The sequence below is a fragment of the Erpetoichthys calabaricus genome, chromosome 6, assembly GCF_900747795.2.
Source record: "Erpetoichthys calabaricus chromosome 6, fErpCal1.3, whole genome shotgun sequence".
Classification (NCBI taxonomy): domain Eukaryota; kingdom Metazoa; phylum Chordata; class Cladistia; order Polypteriformes; family Polypteridae; genus Erpetoichthys; species Erpetoichthys calabaricus.
In genome coordinates, this window is record NC_041399.2 from 217,223,560 (window position 1) to 217,247,543 (window position 23,984).

At 53.8% G+C, this 23,984-nt stretch overlaps 2 protein-coding genes across 2 annotated transcripts; both read right to left on the reverse strand.

Moving 5' to 3' along the window:
* Positions 1–1,042: 1,042 nt before the first annotated feature.
* LOC114641796 (ankyrin repeat domain-containing protein 7-like) lies at positions 1,043–14,007 on the reverse strand. Its single transcript, XM_028790820.2, has 12 exons — positions 10,323–14,007; positions 8,987–9,101; positions 8,604–8,786; positions 8,359–8,465; positions 8,136–8,273; positions 7,470–7,609; positions 7,118–7,170; positions 5,653–5,781; positions 4,938–5,058; positions 4,705–4,815; positions 3,806–3,900; positions 1,043–1,397 (listed from the first exon to the last, which is right to left on the reverse strand). The coding sequence occupies exons 1-9, from the start codon at positions 10,451–10,453 to the stop codon at positions 5,017–5,019; spliced, it is 1,038 nt and encodes a 345-aa protein (XP_028646653.2). The 5' UTR covers positions 10,454–14,007; the 3' UTR covers positions 1,043–1,397; positions 3,806–3,900; positions 4,705–4,815; positions 4,938–5,016.
* A 201-nt stretch (positions 14,008–14,208) lies between these two features.
* On the reverse strand, positions 14,209–15,893 carry LOC114641795 (5-beta-cholestane-3-alpha,7-alpha-diol 12-alpha-hydroxylase-like). Its single transcript, XM_028790819.2, has one exon. The coding sequence runs from the start codon at positions 15,871–15,873 to the stop codon at positions 14,320–14,322; it is 1,554 nt and encodes a 517-aa protein (XP_028646652.2). The 5' UTR covers positions 15,874–15,893; the 3' UTR covers positions 14,209–14,319.
* Between the last annotated feature and the right edge of the window lie 8,091 nt (positions 15,894–23,984).

Below are 23,984 nucleotides of genomic sequence, written 5' to 3' on the forward strand. Positions count from 1 at the left end.
CTGCTTGGGGTCAACTCAAAATCAAAGGGAAGGCAGGGTGGCCCTCGGGCTGTAGAGTGACAGGTCACCGTGTCAGCACAACGGTTGGGACGCCGCCACCTCCCTTCACGACCCCAACGGCACTGACGCCAGGTGATTTACGACCCACCTGGACTGTTAATCTGTGTGACGCACTGGTGCCCCCCTCCAGGTTTGGCTCCAGCCTCGTACGTCTAAGCCTGGCTTGGGTGGGTACAGGCGGGCGAGTTTTAAAGACCACTCGGGGTTAAGGAGAAGCTGCAAAGACACCACCTAGGAGGGGCGGCCTGAGGAAGCCCCCAGTAAGGCGTTGAACGTTTAAAGCTTTGGGCGCCCATTTGCCCTCGTTGGCAGTCACAGGACTTGGCTGTCTGGCCACTGGGCGCCGAGTTGCTGTCGCCACATGCTGACTGCTCACATGGCACCACAGTTGGTTTCTTTTTGTTTTGATCGCCGATGTGGCATCAGAAGCTGACATCTTTTTGTAAGGCGCTATAGAAGTCGAGACTGTCAATGCCGTGTAGGTAAGGCACAGAAATATAAGGTGTGACGTCTGATGCCCCTGTGATCCTGAACAGGTCACATTAAACGATCTTCTGGTTCATTGTGTGGGCGATTACTGGTCAGACAGCTTGGCCTTGGAGTCACTGGTTGCAGCAGAATACACGAGCACCCTGGTACTGCCACCGACCCACTAAGAATATGTGAATGAAATCGCTGGAAACGTCACCTAATGTGACCTGCCTGACCTTAAGGAGGGGACCGAGGAGGAGGAGGCAGAAGAGCAGGAGGGCACACCGTCAGGCACACCGATGCCTCACCAGGGCACCACGTAATGCCTCAAGTGTCACCTCCCGCGGCTTGGACTCCACACATCAGGGTGCTATATAACCTCCCGACCTTTGGGCTTCGCTGGTTTCCATGGTGACTGGAGGCGGCCAGCACTTTAAGACTTGTGGTCTCAGATTAAAATTGTGGTTTGTGTGGCATCAGCACCAAGTGCTTGTGTGGTACCAGACGGCGGTGACGCCTTACACATTTATTGATTAACCAGATAACAGTAATCAGCGGTGCCCCCCCTTTGAATTGTTGAGCTATCACAGCTCATGAAGACCACCACCTTTGAGACTCATGACTCCCTTTTGTCACTCGCCATGCATCCCAAACTGTACAGTAATAGCAAGCCGCGTCCTCGTCATCGATGTCGTTCATCATGAAGGTCAAGTCTGGCCAGGTACTCATCTTCACTAAAGCCATCATCATATGAGGTGCCCTGTGTGGAGGGGTAATGAAGGACCCTCTTCAGCTCACCCGGCCCGGTGGTCCAGTAAACCTGCAGTGCAGCATCGCCAGGCTTGTCCCTGTCACCCTGGTGACACCTGGAAAGAAACAGAATGAAGTGACAGGGGGACGAGAAGCAGAGCGATTGGCAGCCCACAACAACCCCAGGCTTGGCACAACATCTCACAGGACGACACCCAGAAAGCTGGAAAGTGACATTAGTGACTCGGCTGGCCACTGTCTGCTTGCTCGGCTTATTCTGAGTTAATGAGAGGACACTTACGATCGGTCAGTCACTGTCATTAGCCCTGCGTCATGGGCGGAGTTTTGACGTTTAGGTTTGGGGGGCCAGATGGCTGCGTTTGTGACAAGTCACCGCTGTCCTGTCACATCTCATGCTGTTGACAATGTCACTCCCCGGTATGTGGGGTGTCACCCTCACGTGAAGACGTTTAGATCTGTAAAGTCACAAGCGAGGACACACCTGCCATTAACATGACTGGTTAGGTTTGTCTGTCCAGGTGTTTCCTTACCTTAACAAAAAGTGCAGCTGTGGCAGAAGACGCGGGTGACACTCAGTCAACGGGTCACTTTGGCATTTTTCAACTCCACAAACACGGCGTGTTTGGATTAGTTAAACGTTCTCTATAATGTTTAAAATCTCTCACCCACACTGGCACTTCACAATGGAGGCACTGCAGTGGCACCGCGGACCTTTTGGGTGCCAGCCACTAAGACAGAAGTGCCACCCGTGATGGAGTTGGGGCCGACGTCGATGGCTGCAATTGTGTTTGAACGATGCTTACTGAGCACCAACGTCTGATTTATTCTCATGGCACTTCACACCAACTGCAGATGGCAAACTCATCAGGGGGCACCCTGGTAGAGGTCACAAGGGTACAAACACTCACACACTGGAAGTCTTGCACGGGTCCCTCAGTCAACAACACAAACATCTGCTGTTTGTGGACAAGGAGCTCAAATATCAAAGATGGCTACAATGGGGGGCCGAGGTGGGCATGGAGACGCGTCAGCAAACTTCAATCTCCTAAACATCTTCAGCAGCCGTTCAGAGTGCAGACGCGGTTACAAAAGGGCCGGGTGTGTAGTTAAACTCGTCAGAGTCCGAGGTGACACCCCCATGTCCTCCACATCAGCATAGTGCCCTAAATGTCACAGAAGTGCCACTGCTTTGTCCCTGCACTGCTGCAGTCTCAGTGGAGCAGAGCTGTAACCCTGGCATCCCCTGTGCGGTGACATCAAAGCTGTGTCCTCTGGCCTTGTCTGTGTTGAGGACACTGGTGTCTCGTGATGACCCCATCAGGACGTGTGCTCTAATGTGAGGTGCCAGCTGCAGCTGCCAGACCAGACTTTGGAATTGTGGGTACAGCAGCGTGGGTACAGCCAACACCAGGATGGATTCAGTAATCAGACACACTGGCATTGGTGCCATTTGAAAATATGTCTATGGGGGGGGAGGTTGAATGTGACTTTGCCATAACAAACAAATGGGGAGCCCCAGGGACTCCCCCCTCCACCCAAACCCCCCGGATGCCTGGGTGGTCTATCAGCAGGGCTTCTATGCCCTTGTCCACTACACTTGCATATCTAGACCTGGCGTGGGCACATTGCAGGCAGTGGCTGACCATGGTAGGTACTGAGCCTAAACTCAAGAGAACCAAACCTAACGAAATTAAAGCTCAACACCCCCATGATGTCTGCAGAGACCCCCCACGTCCACCTCTTCTAACCAGCCTCATTCAGGTGGACATCATCAAGTGCACCCAAAGGCTGGATGTTGCTTTCTTGTCCAGCAACTGGCTCAGGGTGGCACACTCACCCTCCTACACCGGCTATCCTGCCAACTACACTCGTGCTCCAAGTACCCAGACGCCAGCCTCTGTAGTCACCTCCAGATTACCCGATTGTACCCAACATGCCAGCTCCCGTCCGGCTATCCCATTTATTTAAACTCCACTACTGGGCACCACATCTAGAGCTCACCAGCTGTCGTGACACTCAGAATGAGACCTGATGTGACTGCCATGTCACCACGCTGAACCCCAAGCGACACCCTCTGCACCCCCACACCTCTCACACTCAATGAGCAGAAACCCGAGGGTCCACCAAAGGTTTAAGGTTAAGGCTGCAGCCCAGACGCAGTGGTCAGGCCAGGGTTTGTGTGGCAGCTACCTCTAAATGCCAGGCATAGTACAGGCGGACTCTGTGGGCAGACTAGCACAGTGTAACATGTCTCGTCTCCCGGGCCTCTCGGGTGCCCGCCATCTTCCTGGAATCTCGTATTTGTTATTCAGGTCACCTTAAAGCTCAAGTCCCCCTACATTAAGGTTGGTGGGCACCTCTGTGAGGAGTGTAGTGCCAGCACAGAGCAAATGCCAGCATCTCCATCATTCAGGTGCCCAGACGTTGTCTGCTCCTCAGTTCTCCTGTCACACACACTCACTTTGACCCGAGGGTCCAGCGCCACCATTCCCCGTCATCTTACCCAACTAATGGTGAGCACAGCCATCGGACAACAGGGCAGCTGCCTTCGCGGTTCCCTCTGATGCCATCCTGATCAGCTTCTTCTTTATCTGCAGACTAGAATAGAGGATAAGGAAGTCACCAGCCGAGAGCAGGCCTCGCGCTCCGTACCCCTGGAATTCCTGAGCCCCACTCATTCCCGCATGAACTCCCGCTGCCCACAATTCCCCAGAGTCGGATTGCCTAAGCTTTGTGACGCCAAAGATGAAGAAGCACAAACACCTTAAGACAGGAATGTCCAGCACAAACGTCATCGAATGGGCAGCCATTGAAATGAAGAGGTTGGGATGGGCAAGAGAGGGGCAGGAGGGTGGGCAGCAGGCTCAAATGTGCCAGGCCTCACTGGAAATCTCCAAATCACACCCTGTCAGCACCCTTTATAGCGCCACACTGTGGCTTTACCCAGCAATGTGCCACAAAACACACAGTGGGCGTTTTCAGTGGCACAGACCTGGACTGGATCTGCCAGTTCAAATCCTGCGTTTTCCCCACTGGGTGACTCTTTTAAGCAGACATGGAGGCCAGTTGTCCCAAATGCAGAAATTATTGAAGACATCAGATAAATGCAGAGTGATGATGATGATGGTGATGACAACGAGTGTGCCACGGGTGGCTAAACAGCAGCTGGATGTACCAAATCAGAGTGTGAGAGTGGCAGTACCCCCTCCAGTAGACAGGCATCAGTAACCACAATGACCAGGGCCCAGTCAAACATGGCATCTCAACAGGAGTGGCAGGGACTGCAGCCTTCAGTAAACCCATCAGTGAAAGTAAAGAGTTGATGCCAACATTGGGCAATGAGGCCTGGGGTATGGGCAAGTTGACTCGTCACCCCCTCCCCGGTCCCACCGGCCGTCACACCTTTCGATCTCATCCTGTAACAGCATGGTGATGCTCTCCTCCCCTGGGTTGGACTGTCGTCTTGAGGCTGCCCTTAGATGCCGTCTTGCCGAAGTCGACTTCGCCGATGAGCTGACAAGAACACAAGAGCGGTGGGTCACGACAATTGGAATTGTTGACACAGGTCGCCCCCTGCTGGCCATTGAGGAGATTGTGCCCACTGCGGCCCCCTTTCCCATCCTCTGCTCACACACCCATGAGCTTCATCAAAGCACTGGAGGTTCACGCTCTGCGCCAACATCTCCGTGTCATCCTGCTCGCCCTGCAGCTGCGTCAGCTCCGTCTCTGGTTCTCCACTTTCTGAAGCTCTCGGATCTGAAAGACAAATGGCACCTTAAAGGGCATTCTGCCACTGTGAGCTACAGTGATGACAACACTAGGGGCCGCCAGACCAGGGAGCTTGATGACAGGGTACCAGGGGGTTTGTGTAGAGAATTTGGGGCACCCTGGGCTTGGGTGCCAGCTGAGGGTCAATTGCTCTTACTTATAGCTCCTTAGCTGGCAGCTTAGAAATCCTAATTTCATCCTTGATTTGACCCAAAGTTCACCCAGGTTGCCACCCTGTAGAGTGCATGGCATCCTGCTACATGGCACATGCCAGGTCTCACCTGCTGGAACTAAGGGCATCCCCTTGATTGGCAACAGCAAATTCACCGTTGGTGATTCAGGCGTCACCAGATGAGGACAGAAATGAAATACCTGGCTGCTGCCTGCAGGGGGCACCCTGAATGCACATTCTGCAGGGTTTCACCAGGTGGCACAGCACAGAGGGTCTTCAGGGCCATGGAGCCATCGTAGCAGTGCCACTTCACGTCAGCATTTGCACTGTTCGGGCACCACGTTTAGTGTCATGACAGAACACACACCTCTAGCAGAGCGCTGCCAGTCCCTGATGCCCAAGGGGCTCACCTGATCCGTCAGCTGCTCGATGTCTTCCTTCAGTTGTTTGTTCTTGGGCTTTCCTGAGCGGACGTGCTGCACGGCCCGCTCCTGCTCCATCTTCAGGCGGTCCAGCAGCTCCACCTCATCCTTGTAGTCCTGGCAGACAAAACAGAGAAGCCAGAAGATCACATGGCACACCAAGCCGCACCACCTGTTTATATAGCGCCTTTCATAATGTGCATTATCCCACCATGCAGCACATGTTCTCCTAAGTGACCACTGAGAGGTGCTGAGGGTCCCATTACAAGACAGTGGTGGGGATTTAACTGACACCCCATGTTGGATCATGACTGGCACTGCCCATGCCATCCCTGCTAACTATTAAAACCAATGCTGGCACCTTTCTTCTTCTCTTCTGTGCCCAGTGCCAAGGTCTGCCACCCCTCCTTCATGTGGGTCCACTGCTACAGAAGTGCAAACAGAACAGAAAAGCCCCCCCCACCCCCCACCCCCCCTTCATCCCACATTGCCCATGTCACGGACCCCGGCTGTCAGCTCCTGTGCCTTGGCGTTTGTGCATTTTTATTGTTACATTTGGGAAGGACAGCAGGGGCACTGAGGCACACTGCATGGAACTTGGCATGGACCACAACCCAAACAAGATGCCAACGAGCCATCAACACGATGATCCGGACTCTTCAATGGACAGCATGCTGAGAAGCTGTGCAGAGATTTGAAAGGACCACAAAGTCGGGGATAAGGAGACCACCGCTGTACTCTGACCACAGTTAGGAGGGGACAGCTGCATGCCACCCAAGTGGGTGTCAGCAGAGAGGGGGAGACGAGGCTCACCTGGCGAGGAGGAACCTGAAGTGAGCAGAGGGCTGGGGTCAGGTGAAAGGTCCCAGATGGGGGTGGTCTTTGTTAGTTTAGACCACCATGAACCTCGTCCTTTCATTCTAACCCCCCAGGAACAGAATGGTCAGTAACTGAAACACCATTTTTGTTAACTCATTCCAGGTGGCGCACCCCTGAAGTTCTCCACAGCACTTCAGGGGTCAGCCGTTAAAAGGACCCCCAGTACCCGACCCAGTCAGCAGGAGGCCGGAGTGACCAAGTGCAGGGGTAGGAACGTGTTGTGTGTCAGTAGTCCCCTTGGGGGGCCCAAGTTTTGTCTGACCCCATAGATATCCCAGGCCACGAGCGCTTGTCTCTTTGGGTGTGGTCACCAGAAGGACGACTCCTAAATGACTCACTGGGGACAGTCAAAAGGCCAGCTACGAGATGGACACAGAGGGACCACCAACTGAGACTGAGACGATAGCCTACAAGGTGACCACCATCTTTCTGAAAGCTGCATGACTAGCCAGAGAGACCAAGAAGGTGGTCAAGACGTGTGGTGGATGACAGTCCACTGGTGAAGCTACCACTGTGATGGGATGTCACACACTAGAGACACTCAGGGAACACCTCTGGCACATCCTGGCCGTACCTCACGGATCATGTCCAACACCCCAACATGGAGGTCCTCCTGCTTCTCCTTCTCTGAAACAACAAAACACAAGCGCCACGTTAAGCCCCTTTGACTGTATGAGCACTCTACTCCCATGCCACCTGTCTGTACCTCACCCCGCAGCGTCAGCTCCTCAGATGCCTGCTGCCGTTTCTTTGCCGCTGTGGACTGTGTGGTGAGGTGGGACACTGGGTGCAGATTTCCAGAGGAGCCCTGGCAGGTATTCTGAAGGGTTCAGACAGATGGCACAGAGAGCAGAGTTCCTTGAAGCCACCACAAATAAGCCGAGAGGCCCGACCCGGCATATGGGCAATGCCACACTGCTACTCACCGTCCTTCCTTAGCCGCTGTTTTTTCCTCAGCAGCGCCCGTCTCCTGATGTGCTCAATGGGGATGTTTTTGTCCAAGCAGCGGTAACAGCGGCACTTGCCAGCGCTCAAGGATGCACACTGGGTGAGCAGATAGGCACAGCTGAGAAAAAGAGAACAAATGACAGAATGCCAACGCTCTGTTTACACACAACTGCAAGCTTTTATTATATAGCGCCTTATCTTTAGAAAATATCAACCCAAGGCTCCTTGCAAGTGCACACTGTGCTATTCATTTTGTGGAAGTGGTGCCCAGGTGGGTGAAGTGGTGAGCACAGGGCACAGACTGGACTGTGCCACCTGCTCTATGTGGCACCCTTCTGTCACATCGTGGTGTCTCAAAAAACAGCAACTAATAGTGCCAAGTCTACATTAGGGGGCCCACTTCAGCAGGAAACTGGCACTAGTGTGTGGGCAGCAGACCAAAACTGAGAGGAACTCCAAAGCCCACCTCGGTGTGCCCCCTTTCCTTCGCAAGGCGCTATACAGGCCAGACAAATCTCAAAGCACGCATTCTGGTCGCTCCATCCTTTATGACGAAGAAGGACGTGGTGTGGAAGCTGTGAGCAGCCCTCTTAGCCCAGCAGGAGGCACTCCTCAGCCACCATGGCACGTCGAGGACCACTCACTCATAATGTCCATGCAGTGTAGCCAATTCGGTGGCAGTGCGACCCTCAGAATCCTTGAGTGACAAGTCGACATTGTACTGCAGGAGCAGCCGCACCATCTTCGGGTAGCCATAGGTGGCCGCCAGCATCAGGGGAGTCCTGGATGGAGACAAAAGGCTGGCAGCTGTCACCTCCGTGTCTTCAAGCGCCAGTGCCCGCAGCACCGAGATGAGCAGTGCAGTACCGTTTGCACAGAGACTGGGAGTTTTCGTTGGCTCCCATCTCCAGCAAGAACTCGGCCGTCTCGTCGTGATTGCGTGCGACCGCCAGGTGCAGCGGAGTGAAGAGGTCCTGCGGAAGAAGACGGGTGAACACCATGAAGAGGAGAGCAGATGACCGCACCCGTGCCCAGCTCAGTGCCTGCCTGCCTCCCTCCCTCCCTCTGGAGCCTGGCGGTGCCCCAGCTCTTCAGGATGCCCCTTTCGCTACCTTGTTCTGGAAGCTGATGTTGTTGATCACTTTGTAGTACTCTATGAGGCGCTCCACCAGAGGAATGTCGGCCATCATGGCTGCGTGGTGCATGACACTGTCGCCGTGGTGATTGACGATGCCAGGGTCGGCACCGAGGTCCAGCAGCACAAAGACACACTCCCGCTTCTGACGGGCGATGGCCTGTAACGACATTGAGAACACAGACAGGACAATGAGACAGAGGTTCAATGTCACCACTGGGATGTGGAGGATGATGGCTGCCACCGTGAGTGTCAGCTGACCCCCTTCCCTTATGTGACATTTTTTCTCTACTAGCAAAGACAGCCCCCCATTGCGCCCCCTGGCGTAAAACTGGACGGCTCTTCTTGACCGCACCGTACCGTCAGCAGAGGCGTCTCTCCGTGATTGTCCCACAGGTCGAGATCCGCCTTATGCTCCGCGAGGAGACGCACGACGTCCACGTGTCCCTCGGCTGCGGCGACATGCAATGGCGTCCTAAAAGACAGTGAGGTGACACGAGAGACACAAGAAATGAGATGACAACTGAAGACGTGATGACCAACACAGCGGTTGTGCCAGTCCAGACGCCAGACGACACTGGCGGTCAGCTCAGGCACCAAGGCTGAAGTGCACTCAGGTGGACAAGAGGAGGTCAGTAGGTGACCTGCTGGGGTCAGCCATAGCACGTTTGGGAGGGCCACACTTTGCACTTGGTGGTCTTGGCCCACCACCCCACGCCCAAACTCCCTGTGACCCAGTGGCCACTTTCCTTCACGGTCAACACCCACGGGTCACTGAATGAACGCTCACCTTCTACACTCATTGAAATGTCTCACCAACGTTCATTTGTAATGAGACCAAGAACCAGCTAACGACGGGCACCATGACAGGCTCTAGTGTGCCACACAGAGACCCAACAAGTTGGCACATGTGGGCACCATCACAAAGGGGCAGGGGACAACTGAGCGTGATCACTTCAGATGACTCCCCAGCAAAGCCAGAAAGGGGGGCTCATTGAAAGAAGAGGGGCCGGGCTGATATAAAGGAAGGTGATGGGAGGGAACACTGCCATGGTGGTCTTCTGAAGGCTCCAAGGATAAATCAAACCTATGGTGGGGGCTGAGCCTGTAGTGCCAGGGGTGCTGAAGGCCCCTTTCTTAGCAGCTTTCTTTGAGAGCCTCTTGGTCAGAAATACCAGGGTGACCATCACTATGGACAGCTGGTGACCCTCCTTTATTGTGTTTCCCAATTCCAGCTCATGTGATCCTCTTGGTCTCGGAGTTCCACACGCCAGGCACAGACTAATGAATGTCCAGGGGATGCTTAGGTGACCTCGGCCACCAAATGTGACTTTGTCTGTTCCAATTGAGTGGGGGCCCCCACCCCCCCGTGGGCCCCCACCCCCCCTTAAGTCACACTTCCCCTTGATGATTGTTACCTTTGTCCTGTCGTCATTTGTCACCACTCTAGTGGCATTGTGTGTTTTAATGTCATTTGTGTATTAATCTTACAAATTAACAATCGTGCTGGGCCACCCGGGTCCAAGCCAACACCATGCCAGCTTTACCCTTCGGTCCTGCACTGCCCGCCACCAGCGCTCATGCGCAGTAGCGAATCTTCAAACCAGTTACAAGTTGTCTACATTGGGTCCCTCGAAGTGGGGTCCTGCGATCGAAGCGAAGGGGGCTCGTAAAGCTGCAGGCGCTCGCCGCTCACCTGTTACAGCCGTTGCGCATGTTGATGTCGCTGCGCGGCAGGAGCTCCCTGATCTTCTCGAGGTCTCCTTCCATCGCCGCCTTGTGAAGCTCCAGCGCGTCTTTCCTGGGCGACCTGAACTGCTCGTGCATCGTGGAGCTCCGCGTCCGCCTCCGCGCTCGTCTGCTCAGAATGGGGAGCCGCGGGCACTCCGCGCAGGGGAGAAGTGAGGCCTCATTTGCATACAGCGTGGCTATTGGAGTAGCTCGGCGAGGGGCGTGGTCGGCGCGCAGGGTGACGCCCTGTGACTCGTCCGGCTTATCAAAGTAAGATGAAACTTGACTTGATAAAATCAATCAATCAATGGATCCTTGGCTCAAATCAATAAAGAAACACATACATAGATGGTGGAGATTTATTTTATTGATGCATTTATGTATTTACTTTTAGGTCGCGTTTCGTCAGCTGCCGTCCAGTCACGAGATTCCGGGGGGAAACATTCATTGACTTGGGGGTCTTACCTACGTCATTTGCTCAGGCTGAAAAGCTTTAACCCCCAAAAACAATTAAGATCCCTTGCTGACATGTCGCTTTGATTAATGCGGGTGGGGGGAAAGTCCCACAGCAGAACCTGAGTCCGCTATTGAGGGGCTTTATAAAAAGACGACATTGATGCGACGCCAGTGTCACATCTTACAGACCACCAGGGATGTATTGACGTGGATCGCTTCTCTTTATGTTGGACTTTTACAAAGCTTTTGGCAGAGCTGAACATTCTTTTACTTTTAACGTTCTCGGTCTATTTGGCGTTGGTGACATTGAGGACAGGCGACAGGATGGCCGCCGAGCGCAGGTCTGCTCGCACACGTCATTGACGCACAAATTCTGAAAAGCAGATCGTCAGGGTGTTCAGAAACGGGATGAAGAAATGAAATGTTGACATTCAGCCGATGGCCGCCCGCGCAGTCAGGAGCTGAGAAGGCCATTTGATGTCTGCAGCCGGAGTGTGTGCGTGTGCGTGTGCGTGTGCGTGTGCGTGTGCGTGTGCGTGTGCGTGTGTGTCTAAAGGTGAACTCGTCTCAAGTGATGGCACCTCTGCTGCATCCCTGCCCTCAGTGATAGAGTCACAGAAAATCAAATATTAGACAGCATCTCACGTTTTATCCTTTTATACGGTCATCATCATAAAACCTTTATTTATATAGCGCCTTTCTGGTCTCGCCGTGGGCTTCTCGCGAGGCCTGTCTCGGCGCTCCGGTCCTTTCATCTCAATGTGCGTCTTTATCCAGACCGCTTTAGGGTTCACCTGTTTTGGGGTACCGACCTCACTTATTTAAATCAATGGTTAGTTTAATTTGGATTAATAAACCCATCAGGGAGTCTTAACGGAGATTATTATCTGTCGTTCACTGGCAGAAGGGGCCTTAAGTGCTTTAGATTTTAAAACTCCATTAAAGACTTTAACTCTCCATCAGACTCACTTCATATTTTTTTACATTAAATTGTATTACAGCTGAGTCGAAACTCCTAATCTCGCATTTCAAGACGGCGGTGGGACATTCCCAGTCAGTCAGTGGTCCCCACAAGTTTGAAGAAGTCTGCCATTGTCCCAGAAGCAAACCGCCCTCCTGCCGGTGGGGCGAACGACCGAACGACAAAAGTCATGGAGGCGTTTTGGACTCTCCGAGTGGTGGCGAGGGTGGGATTGTCGAGTCTCCTGTACTGTCATCCGGAGCCCCTCAAGGGTGTGTCCCGTGTCCCCTGCTGTATTCCCTTCACAGCTGGGACTGCACTCCATTGTCAAGATTGTGTCGCCTCTCATTTCTAACAGAGTTCAGGAGCTGGAGAGCCTGGCATCGTGGTGCCAGGCCAGACAGGAGATGGGCTGCAATGTGCGACACGACGACAGAAAAGGGAAGGCTAAAGAGCGGGTGGCACTGACAAGTAAAAGCACTGAAGGCACCGAATCAACGGCGACGTTCACCTGACACCGCAGACTTCAGCGAGTCGAACCCAAAAGGATCGGCGTGCTGCCGCTCGTCCATCTAGTGACGCGAATCTCTAAAGTGTTACAAAGGGGTGACTTGTTGTCATCATGTCACTCGCCCTCAGATTGGACGTGCTGTGGCCATTTTCACTACAAACACTTGGGTTCGTTTCATTCAACTTCAAATAAACCAATCGTCCCGTATTTGCATAATTGTGTGTGCTGATCTGCATAATGCGCCGCCCCTTTTTGTTGCATTGTGGTCCACGGAAGCCTTTGCAGAGCTGGCAGGACGTTTAGTGAACTTCATTTCGTTCGGATTGTCGTGGACGCTTTTCCTTTTCTTCATTAACGGGCAGACGGGTGCTGCTGGTCGTTTTCGCAGAACGTCGTTTCGTCTTTCTGAGTGCTGCTTGTGAATTTATTTATTTCTAAAGTCTCTGCTTGGCTTTTACACGAGGAGCTCTGTGTGCGTGCGTGCTCGGTGAAGGGCGCTACATGAAAACGACTTCTACTGCAGTGAAGGTCGACAGAAAGAGAAGTCAAAGTCGGAGCAGCGAAGCGCCAGCCTCGGCTCTAACATCTGCCCCGCCATCTTGTACGTCCTCTCCGCTCTAACATCTGCCCCGCCATCCTCTCCGCTTTTTACGTAGAAATCAAGTTGTCTTCTTTTCATTTTTTTCGGATCGCGTCTGGTTTTAAATGTGCGTAAATCTGAAAGATAAAGCAATTAGTTCAAAAAAAAGAAAGGGGACAATTTACTGCCAGCCTGTAGATACTGGGCACATCACTACATTGGCGACCAGTCGCAGTGCCCAGTCTCACCAGCCTGCCAGGTTCGGAGCGGAATGTGTCACGTGATCCCCACTTTCACTCCGCAGTTTGGGGTTTGTTTCCTGCCTTGTGCCCTGTGCTGCTGGGATTGGCTCCAGCAGACCCCGTGACCCTGTGTTAGGATCTAGCGGGCTCGACAACGACCAGCTGACTGACATCAAAGAGGCCGCACATGAAAAGGGAAGGCAGCCACGCCCTGATCGCTCAGACCCTCACCGGACGTCACCCGTGACATCACTCTGCCCACTCTGCCCACTCTGCCCGCTGGCTGTCTCTTGTGACGCTTCCCATGTCCTGTCCCAGGTGCGATCGTCCCACAGACGGCTGTGATTGAACCCGTGCTCGTGTGACTGACGAACGTCACCACCACGTCCTGACTTGACACGCAGGTGGCACTGCTGTCCCCCAGCAGTGCAAATGGCAGCCTGCCTGCTGGGTTTCAGGGACGCCTTCATGCCAAGTCCTCTTGTGAATGCAGTGGGCACGGGCACCGTAAAGAGGGTACAGTGGATTGAATACAATAAACGGCCAAATGAGATAAGAAAGTGCTTGGCATTGCCCTGATTCATGCCAGGCTGGCCCTGTGGCATACTTGTGCTGAATCTTCACTTTAATGCCAATCTGTCTGTTCAATTCCTAAGCCAGCAGTCCGGTTCAGGCTCATCAGTGCCCAGCCTGAGAACCCACCCTGGACCAGACGGTGGTCTTTGACAGACTCGTCCACTTTTCATTCACATCAGAGTCAAGATGACTAAGCCAGCTGAGCACAGGGAGAACACGCAGACCTCACACTGGCATTGATGTGAGCCCGGGTCTGCAGAGCCATCATCAACAGCCACTGCACCACGGTGGGCACCCTTCGGGATGTTTAGATTTCTTTAGTAAAGATGAGCAGAGGACCGCGGTGGGCTTACCTGCGCTCAGGTGTGCTGGATGTGACAGTGCGCCACTCACTCACAGCTCAGGTCCCCACCAACTGCCAGGCCTTTTTTCTGAGGGTGTCAAGTCGGCAGAGAGACGGAGCCCACCAGGCGGGTGAAGGTCGCTATATTGAAGAACGCACACACACACACACACACTGCCTGCTGGTGGTGCTCACTGGTTTATTGACCTGTGCGTTACCCACCCACCTTATTAGTACATCGCTGCCCTGGTAGTGGGGCTCATTACAGTCCCCAGCTTGGTCAGTGGGGGTCCTCAGACACGCAGCTGATACTTAAACTGCACCTCTCGTGTGGGTTGCATGGTGCCAAAGCCCCAGCGGGTCACGTCGATGCCAGGGATCTCTTCCGCCGGCTCCAGCAGCTCAAAGTCAAAGTAGGAGAGCATGAGGAAGACAAACTGCTTGAGCTCGTTGGTGGCAAAGAAGCGCCCAGGACACATGGTGGCGCCCGCCCCCCAGGGCATGTTGTAGAACTTGAGCTTCTGCCCATCCTTGTAGAAGTCCACCTTGCGGGAGCCCTCCGGGGTCAGGAAGCGGTCGTGTCGGAAGACGTGTGGATCGGCGTGCACGGCGGGGTCCATCTGCACGGAGGCGTGCGGGAAGAGGGCCACACGGTCGCCCCGGCGGATGGCATACTCCTTCCCAGCCGGCATCTTCAGCGTGACGTCCTGCAGCACGGCCCGCGTCAGCATGGGCGCCGCAGTCATGCGCAGCATCTCCTCCACGGCGCTGTCCAGGACGGGGGTCTGCAGCAGCATGTTCTTAGTCAGATCGATCAGGGGCCCCCCTGGCACCACCCGCTGGCCCGCCTCCATCAGAACCCGGTCCACTTCGCCCCGCACAGCCGCCATGGCCTCGGGGTGCTTCATGAGGAAGAGCAGCAGCCAGAAGGCGGAGGGCCCCGTGTTCCCCTGTGAGACCCAGAGAAGGCCCAGCATGTAGCGGTCCTGCATGAACTCCTTCATGCCGCTCTCCGTCCTCATCCTCACGTTGTCGGACACCCAGCCGCTCACGTTGTCCCTCTGCCGAATGCGGCTTACAGCCAGCGCCCGCCAGAAGAACCTCTTGAGCCTCTCAGCCTCGGCCTTGTCCTTGGGAGGCAGCACTCCGAACGCCAGGCGAGGGAAGAGCTGGTCATACTTGCGAAATTCCTGGAAGATCTCCTGGGCCCGATGGCGGTCCAGCTCCTTGGCCTTGCCCTCCGTACCCGCAGAGTCAAGGTTCTCATTGCCAAACAGCGACAGGTAGCCGGCCCGGAAGGCAATGCTGTAGCAGAAGTCAAAGAGGCCGGCGTGGCACCACTGCTCCTGGTCGGCACCACCCGATTCCAGGCGGTGCAGCATCAGGTTCTGCAGGTTCCTCATCATGGCTTGGGTCATCACTGCCAGTCCCTGGCCCATGAGGTGCTTATTGCTGGTCGTCTCCAGGAACTTGTGCTCCTCGGGCATGCTGTGGTAGCCGAAGACGTTCCTCACCAGCTGCCTGGCGAACTTGCTGAAGTCCAGCTTGCTTCGGGCCTCCTTCACCACCGCCCCGAACGAGAGCGGGTCCATGATGAAGGTGAAGTAGTGGCCGGCCAGCTGCACCGTGAAAACGTCACCGTGCTGCTTCTGCATCCGTCGCAGGAACTTGGCCATGTCCCTCCGAAACTCGAGCACATGGCCCAGCCAGGGAATGGGACCCCTGTCCAGGGGCGGCTCTCCGGGCTTCCTCTGGCGGAAGGCGCCGAGGTAGAAGAGCACGCTGAGCGTCAGGACGACGATACCGAGCAGCAGAGGAAGAGCGAGAGCCATGGCTCCTGCCGTCATCTGAGGACTGAGTGAGGGGATGTCACTGTGAGATAAGAGGGCCGCTTCCTCCGGCTGGCCAATGGGAGGGCATCTCAGAGGGCACAGAGGCCAGCGCTTGGTGCACAGCTAATCGTTAACCGGGAGGTCAGGTGACCACAATATGGCATTTGAGTTGAGCAGACTTTGAGCGGATGAGGTAAAATAGGGGGGGGGGGGGACAGCTCAGGTTTATGGGGGTCTTACAGGTAATGTGGCTGAAATTCTGAAGCAGGAAGAAATGAAAGAAAACTCTGAGGTGCTGAAGAAGACGAAGGTCACACAGGAAAAAGCAGACAAATATGGCGAGTAAGACGAGTAACGGCAGCCGTAACTGGGGGGCTCTCAGTCAGAGAGAAGGTTTAGGACAGATGGCTGAGGGGGGATTCTCTGTGTTTTAGCAGTGAAAGTCCAGTCAAGGTGGCATCAGGAGCAGTAAAGGTGAGCTGGATGGTCAGCCGGTGAAACCGAACTTTAGACGTCTGAAGAAATCGACAACGTCCAGCAGTGACAGGAGTGACAGGAGTGACCGAGGAGACACCGAGAGAGACGAGCTGCTCGATTCGATGGGCTCGCCAGGAGCAGACAGCGGTCATCAACCCTTTAACCCTTTAACCCCTAACCCTACCCAATGTCACCCGGTCCTATAGAAAGAGGGAGTGGCGGGCAGATCCAAGGGACTACCAGCTTAAGGAATGGAAGGAATTATGAAGGAGATGAAAAAGCAGCACGGGTCAAGAACGGGAGGGTCCCTGTGGTATGGGGGTCCGCGGCTCCAAGTTTTAAAATAAATCATCGCACTCACGGCTCTAAGGAGGGGGTGTGGTAACGGGTCAGGAGTGGGTCCTGGGCATGACGCGATGCGGGCGTTTCCACACTGAAACACACAGGTGAGGAGTGGCCCGTGCCCATAACCTGTGCCACATCCCCATTTGAAAAGGAAGCTTGAGTGTGAGGGAGCGAGAGAAGGAAAGAGAAAGAGAGCGGAGGTTAGAGGAGGAAGAGGAGGAGGAGGAGGAATGCAGGAGGCGCTGAGAGAGAGCAGGCAGCTGGGCGTGGAGCCCCAGAAGGAGCGTGTGGCCGACACTCGACATGGCGCTTGGGAGCGGTGACGCCAGCTGTGCAAATTCAAAAAGGCTGATGGCGGGAGACAGGGAGACATTAGAGCCCCCTGGCCATTGGGGGGGACCGAGACTTGGGTGGCTGTGCGTAGCCAGGGGACGGACGGAGGGTCTGCTGATAGTCTGCTGCCTGCCCTGCCACAAGGCCCATATGGGAGAAGCAGGGGCGCCGCCAGTTTAAAGGGTCGCGCTGTGAACTTTGGTTTTTTGGATTTTATCCTCCACTTTCACCTTCTTCTTTCCTTACAGACGTGACGTTTGAGTCGCCGGACCCTTTATTTGTTTGTTATTTACTTGCACTTGGCACCCTCCCTGTGCTTCCTGTGGTGTCCTCATCCCGGGTGTCGGGTTCGAGAAGCATGGAGCCGACCCGCAGCGTCACAGCAGACCTCCTCAGAGTGGGGTGATGATGTTCAGGGTGACGTCCAGCAGGGTGCGATGCTGAGGTCGCTGCTCTTTTTAATATAAATAAATGAATTAAACATTTGGATAGGACTATAAATAAGAAGCTGGTTACGTTCACAGATGATGCCAAGCTGGCGGACTGGCAGATAATCTTGAATGTGCTGAGTCACCACAGAGGGACTTGGACAGCAGATGACGTTTAATGACGCTAGGTTTGAATACACAATGGGGGGGCTCTCAAAATCAAGAGTGCACCTGAGGAGCTTGGGAGTAGCAGTGGGCCGGGCACCATCTACATCCAGAGAGAGAAGGCCAGCAGAACATCAGGTTATATAGCGCCCTGTCCAAGGAGGTGACGCTCGGGCTGGTGAGGCCTCACCTGGTGTCCTGGGTGCAGTTTATAGCTCCAGAAAAGGTCCAGAGAAGAGCGACGAGGATGATTGAGGACAGAAAGGCCTGAGCTATGAAGACATATCGATGACAAAGGGACATTAAGAGGGGACACGACTGAAGTGTTTAAAATGATCCTGCAACGAGAACAGGGGGACACAGCTGGCAATTTGTTAAGGCCGATTCAGTTCAAATGTCCAGAAGTTGTTCTTCATGCACATAACCACAGACGCGTGGTGACACGTGGTGACATATGGTGATATATGGTGACACATGGTGGGCAGTAGGACTGTAGGCACCTTCAGATCTCGGCCTGATGACATATTGGGCGACTCCAGCTGGTGGGGCTGAATGGCCCGCTCTCCTCCCAGTTCTTCTAATGATGAGGGATCACTGGGCCCAGGGTGGTCTGTGTGGTCACTGCAACTGTCTGACTGCCCTGTGGGCTTAGATGGGGTCCTGAGATGACTGCAGTTTCTTGAAGCAGACACTGGGTGGTGCAGTTTATGCTGTGCCCCCCACTGAGCCCTATGGGTGGCACTATGTCACAATGCCTTGGATGGAGCAAAGTGAATTTGCCCCCCTTTTGTGTATTTTGCCCACTTGCTTTTCCTTGGCTCAGTCACTTTATTTACTGTGAAGTACCAAGTGATGGTGAAAGTCGCTATATGTGGTGACACCGCTGAGCCGCCGATTAGCCCTGTCACTGTGACCTAAATATCCAGTTTAAACATGGGGACCCCCGAGGACCTGACCTGCTCCATTCACCCTTCACAATGCCCCCATAGTGCCATGAAGAGCACACATTTGCCAAAGTCCACCTCAGCCAATCTGTGGAAGATCTGACGAGAGTTTGGCAGCCAGAGGGAGAAGCTCGGGGTCTCCTGCCACCTGGCTGTGTACCCTCTGGGGCTTCTGATTGACGCAAATCCCACTGCTGACACCACAGAGGGCTGCGGGTCACACTGGGCATCACCTGGTGGAGCGGCCCTCTGCCAGGATGGCACATGAGGCCACCGAGGACTTGGCTTAAAAGCCATTTATGGAGTCAGGGACATGAGGGGACAAGCTGAAGATGAGCAGCCCCCCGGGTTGTGGTTCTCAATGTGTGAAGTTTTCTTCTTTTTCTTTTGTTTCTTCGCTGACTTTTGTGTTTGTGTTTTAGGTTTTGAACTTTCATGAAGTTCATTTGACATTTTTAACGTGTTTGGTTTTCTGAGATGCCATCTTGTTTTTTATGGGGCACTCAGGATGCCATTGTCTGCTGTTGGGGGCGCGGCCCCAGAGGTCACGTCACATGATGTTGTCACATGACGGTATGGCAGTCTCCTTCCTTGGTCACGTTGGTCTTGTAGTTTCTCACGGGCTCTTCTCTCTTTGAATGTCCGGCTCTCGACCTTCTTGCTACCTTCAGGTTCTGATTGCTTTGATCTCCTGTAAAAGGCACCATATGAAGCAAAGGCCAAACCATGTGACTGATGGATGTCCACTCTCTCTCATTCAAGATGATGAAGGTGGACCACCCAATGTGTTTGTGCACCAAGGCCCACCCACTTTCATAAACCCCATCACAGAACTGTCACCAGTAGTCTGAGCCCCCCAACTAGCCTGGCGTCCCACAATATGAACGTCACTTCCTGACGGGCTCATGATGCCCTGAGTGACGCCATCTCAGTCCTACATCTGGGGGTTGACTCTAACTTGGGAGACTCGTGTCACCTTTGTGTCACCTTTGTGTTTCCAAAAGCCCCTCAGCTCACACTTCGACCTCCTAATGGCCTTTAGCTGTGCTCGGCCCTGACGAGGTGAAGACAGGGGGCGCCACTGAGCCCCCCACACAGAACAACAAATCAAAGGGTTTCATTACTGAATACCTCGCACACCCAGGTCTGTACGCCATCTCTTCTTCTTTCTTGATTCTCCACACTGCTGCTCCTCCTGGTCTCGGCTCTCTGCTCCGACTCGACTGGGCAAGGCAGTGCCATCTCTTTAATTGAAGACCCAGGAGTACTGCCGGTGCCAGGAGTTCACCCGTTGTTCTGCGGCATACAGAATTCCCAAAAGCTACGGAGTATATCTCACTGCAGCACCCATGGGCCCCAGCAGGGTTGTGCTTGCGGACTACAATTCCCAGCATTCCCTGCAGGTGTCCAACTGGCTACCGACGCCCCAGCCTATGGGGGGAGACCATACTCTGCATGCACTGTTCTCCCCAGTCCTGCTAAACTGTTGGCGTCCCGGCCAGGTAAGGATCCCAACTCAAGTCCCCACGTGTCGACCCTCACACCCGCTAAGGCCAACAGAGACAATGTGGCAGTGTGGGGGGGCATTTCAGATGACAAAGGGCGTGTGTCACAACAACACGGAGAAATTAGAAAGCTGGCCTACAAAGTGGAGGTGACTCCATGACAAGACAAGGACAACAAGTCGCGTAGAAATAAGTGACAAGAACACGAAGGTCTGGTGTCACGGTCACCTCTTTAAAGCCACCAAATGACTGCACTGGCCAAACTGGCATAGTCAGACCACAGAGGTGAGGCAGGACAGGAGAGGGCCGTCTTACCAGCGTCACAGGCCCAGGGTACTACCAGCCAGTGCCCACTGTGCCCATAATCCAAAGGCTGCCACCGCCTCGTCTGCCTGTCACATGGCTCAGCTGGCATCAAGAACACGGCCAAGTCCACCCAAAAATACACACCTGTGGCAAACACGACGAGAAACACAACGTGGCCTGAAAGAGACAACAATGAAACAAAGTGTCAGAATGAGGCGCCAGTATGCGGTGGGCATCTTCATCCAACACCAATGACGAGCTCAAAAGATTAGCAATCAGGTGATTACAATGATCAATATGGCCGCCAAAAACAAAGAAATCAGTACAGGAATAACAAACAACAAGACAAATAAACCAAAGGAGGCTTCACCTCCACGCCACTGACGCCCAGCGAGTCAAAACGGTTAACCCTGAGATGACGAGTGGCGCGTTAAACCCAAAGGACTGAGGGGATGGCGTTCTGCTGCCACCTTGTGGACAAAATAGCATTAGATGATGAAAGACTCTGTGGTAGGGCAGCTCATCAATATTCACGAGTGGGCGGAGTCTTCTACAACGGAAACCCAGCGGCGTAGAAGCGACGCGCCCTGAGGGCAGGCGATGACAATGTGATAGCAAGAGTGACACATATGCCACCAAACCACCACAATATGCCTGGTGACTTTGATGACATGAAGCTTCAGGGTGGCAAAAAGACAATATGATTGTCATCAAGTAGGGGGACAACGTTAGCCCCTTAATCAGTACTCACAATGTGACAGCTGTCGATGCTGGTGACAGGAGAAATGAGGATGTCACTAAACCTGGCACCATGGTAGCCTACAATAACACAAGGGGGGGCACGGCAGATTGGCACGGACATTCTACCCTCTCGTGAACAAGCGACAGAGAAAATTTCAGAAAATCTGCAAAGAAAGGGGCGTCTGCTGTATCCATTGTGATGTCACGCTGTGCGTTGGTGACTGTCCCACGAAGGAGCACAGTGGACACTCGACAGGCCTCTCCTGCTGGGACGCCTCATGACATTTCTTCTTGTCTTTGACTCACTAAGAAGGTCACTAAGAACTCGGAGTGCCAAACGTCCCCCAACTCAAAACATGACAGGCCATAAGACACCATAAAAGCAGAAGTGCATTCTGGGAAGCACAACTCGAAAAAAGCGAAAAGCAACCCTGAAATCCGAAAAATGTGACAAAATGAGACGAGGCCACAGAGGACGGTGGCCTGAGTAAGTGGAGGTCACCAGTGTGCCCAGCCCTTGGGGTCAACTTGTACCAACGGCAGGGCAAAGCAGTCAACAAATAAAAGAAACGCCACAGGAAGGAAAACAAAACATGAAACGGGCAGCCGAACAGTGGCAGCAGAGTGGGCACGGTGGCACAGGCCCACTTGGCACTGCGACAAAGACTGCTGCCAGCGTCATCCACTCATCTCTGACCCAAGATGAAGGCGCAGCCCATCAATGTCATCTTAGCTGTTGGTCACCACTGCAGAGGACTGGCAGGTGACAAAGGAGCGGAGTGGCACACGTCAAGTGCTCCTGCTGGCTTTGTGTCACTGCTGTGACGAGGACTTGCCTGTTTGACCACTAAGTCGTATTCAGCAGAAGCCACCATTACAAGTGAAGTTCACTTTGCTTCTATTATAATTGTTCAGATGGCGGGGGGGGGGGGGCACAAGTGGGGTGACAGATTTGATAAGGCGCTACAGGCCCTGCTTTGAGGGGGTCCGTACTCTCTGCTCTGTCCATGGTGGACATGTCAATGGGTACAAAGCGCAGGGTCAAAGCCACAAGCGGCCAAGTTGGCCATCAGCATCAGCTGTAAGTTAATGACTCACTGGGGGGGGGGGGGGTCAACAGAGGGACATGACATGTGGGACAGCAGGTAACTACTGGACGTCGACCTCACAGGGGCACCAGGTAACTACTGGACGTCGACCTCACGGGGGCAGCAGGTAACTACTGGACGTCAACCTCATGTGGGACAGCAGGTAACTACTGGACGTCGACCTCGCAGGGGCAGCAGGTAACTACTGGACGTCGACCTCACAGGGGCACCAGGTAACTACTGGACGTCGACCTCACGGGGGCAGCAGGTAACTACTGGACGTCGACCTCACGGGGGCAGCAGGTAACTACTGGACGTCAACCTCATGTGGGACAGCAGGTAACTACTGGACGTCGACCTCGCAGGGGCAGCAGGTAACTACTGGTCGTCGACCTTGCAGGATGTGCCGTCTGTCAACATCGCTGTGCCCACCTGATCAGCTTGCAGGTGAGATGGAGGCCTACACTGCATTTAAAGGCGCTATACTACCCAAACCACAGGCCACTCATCTCAGTCGTCAGAGTCTCCATTGTGTGTGACCCCAGTGGGCCTCCTGCTGGCTCATCTGGTGACATTGGCAGCACTGGCAGCACTGCAGGCCTTTGGCGAGGCGCTCATTTGTGTGCCAAGAGCTTAGAGCAGAGCTGCCATAATGGATGACTAGCTGAGTGGGCTGGCAGGACCTGGTGACAGAAGCCCTTCACAAGAAGACAGACCATGACAGCCATCGTAATCCCACCTTGGTTCAGAGATGTCCTTGGTGGCTTAGTTCAGCACATGTATGTCTCCTCAGCCAGGGCTCGGACTTGATTCTGTGACGGTGACAAGCGCGTCTCTGTTTAGGACACCTCAGTTCACTTCTGCTTCGTGACGGCCGGACACTTCACGGTGGGCTAACGTGGTCGGGTTGGTGGGCTGCTGATTTGGTGCTCACATGAGATGGGCAATGTGGAAAACATCAGAATTTTCATGTGGACCCCCTTTGGAGTGACGGATCACTTTCAGATCTGAATTGGCAAGATGGGACGTAATGTAGATTGTCTCTGTGTAAAGTGACAGAAATGTCACTTGACTGCCTTGCTGTGCATGAATTGAGGTGACATCGGCTTCATGCACCCCCTTTGCTTTTACATCCGTGTTCAAAATGCCAATCAGTGCCAACCTGAGGCCTTTTCCCAACATCAACCTGAAAGTCAGAGGATCTGAGCACTGGTGTAGGTGACACGTCACGAAACGTCACTCCAAAAAATCCTGTGCCACATGAAGAAACAGTGGCTTAATGATAGATAGATAGATAGATAGATAGATAGATAGATAGATAGATAGATAGATAGATAGATAGATAGATAGATAGATAGATAGATGTGAAAGGCACCTTAGATAGATCCAGCAGGTCCAGAGGGACTCCCATAACTGAGCTTGCCTTGGTGATTTGGTGGGCGCCCCGTGAAGTGATGTGGTGGGCTCAGCCCAGTCCAGACTGGCTATCCCAGAGCTGTAGAACGTGTGAAGGATGTCGGCCCCCACACCACATGATTGCAGTCCCCTCAGAGTGAAGAGTCCACTCTGCTCTTCCTTTTCCAGTTCCCCTGAGATAGAAGACCAGTGCAGCCAGTTGCTGGTTTGGACCCCCAGGTACTCCACTGAAAGCGATTCCTCTGCTAATAACATTGGCACTGCCCTCTTATTACTTGCCACTCGTGTCACTTGCCCAGCATTCCCAGTTTTATTTCTGGACTCATCCTACATTGGGATTGAAGTGCCGGTAATGGAAGCTTTGGGTTTTTGCCCTGG

Bases quoted from the DNA above. Each gene is read 5' to 3' on its own strand.
- LOC114641796 (XM_028790820.2), bottom strand. From the start codon at position 10,453: ATGCACGAGCAGTTCAGGTCGCCCAGGAAAGACGCGCTGGAGCTTCAC. The intron at 8,274-8,358 runs GTACTGCACTGC...GTCTCCATCCAG, and splicing joins TCCCAGTCTCTGTGCAAACG to GACTCCCCTGATGCTGGCGG. The intron at 5,782-7,117 runs GTACGGCCAGGA...TTTGTCTGCCAG, and splicing joins TGTTGGACATGATCCGTGAG to GACTACAAGGATGAGGTGGA.
- LOC114641795 (XM_028790819.2), bottom strand. From the start codon at position 15,873: ATGACGGCAGGAGCCATGGCTCTCGCTCTTCCTCTGCTGCTCGGTATC.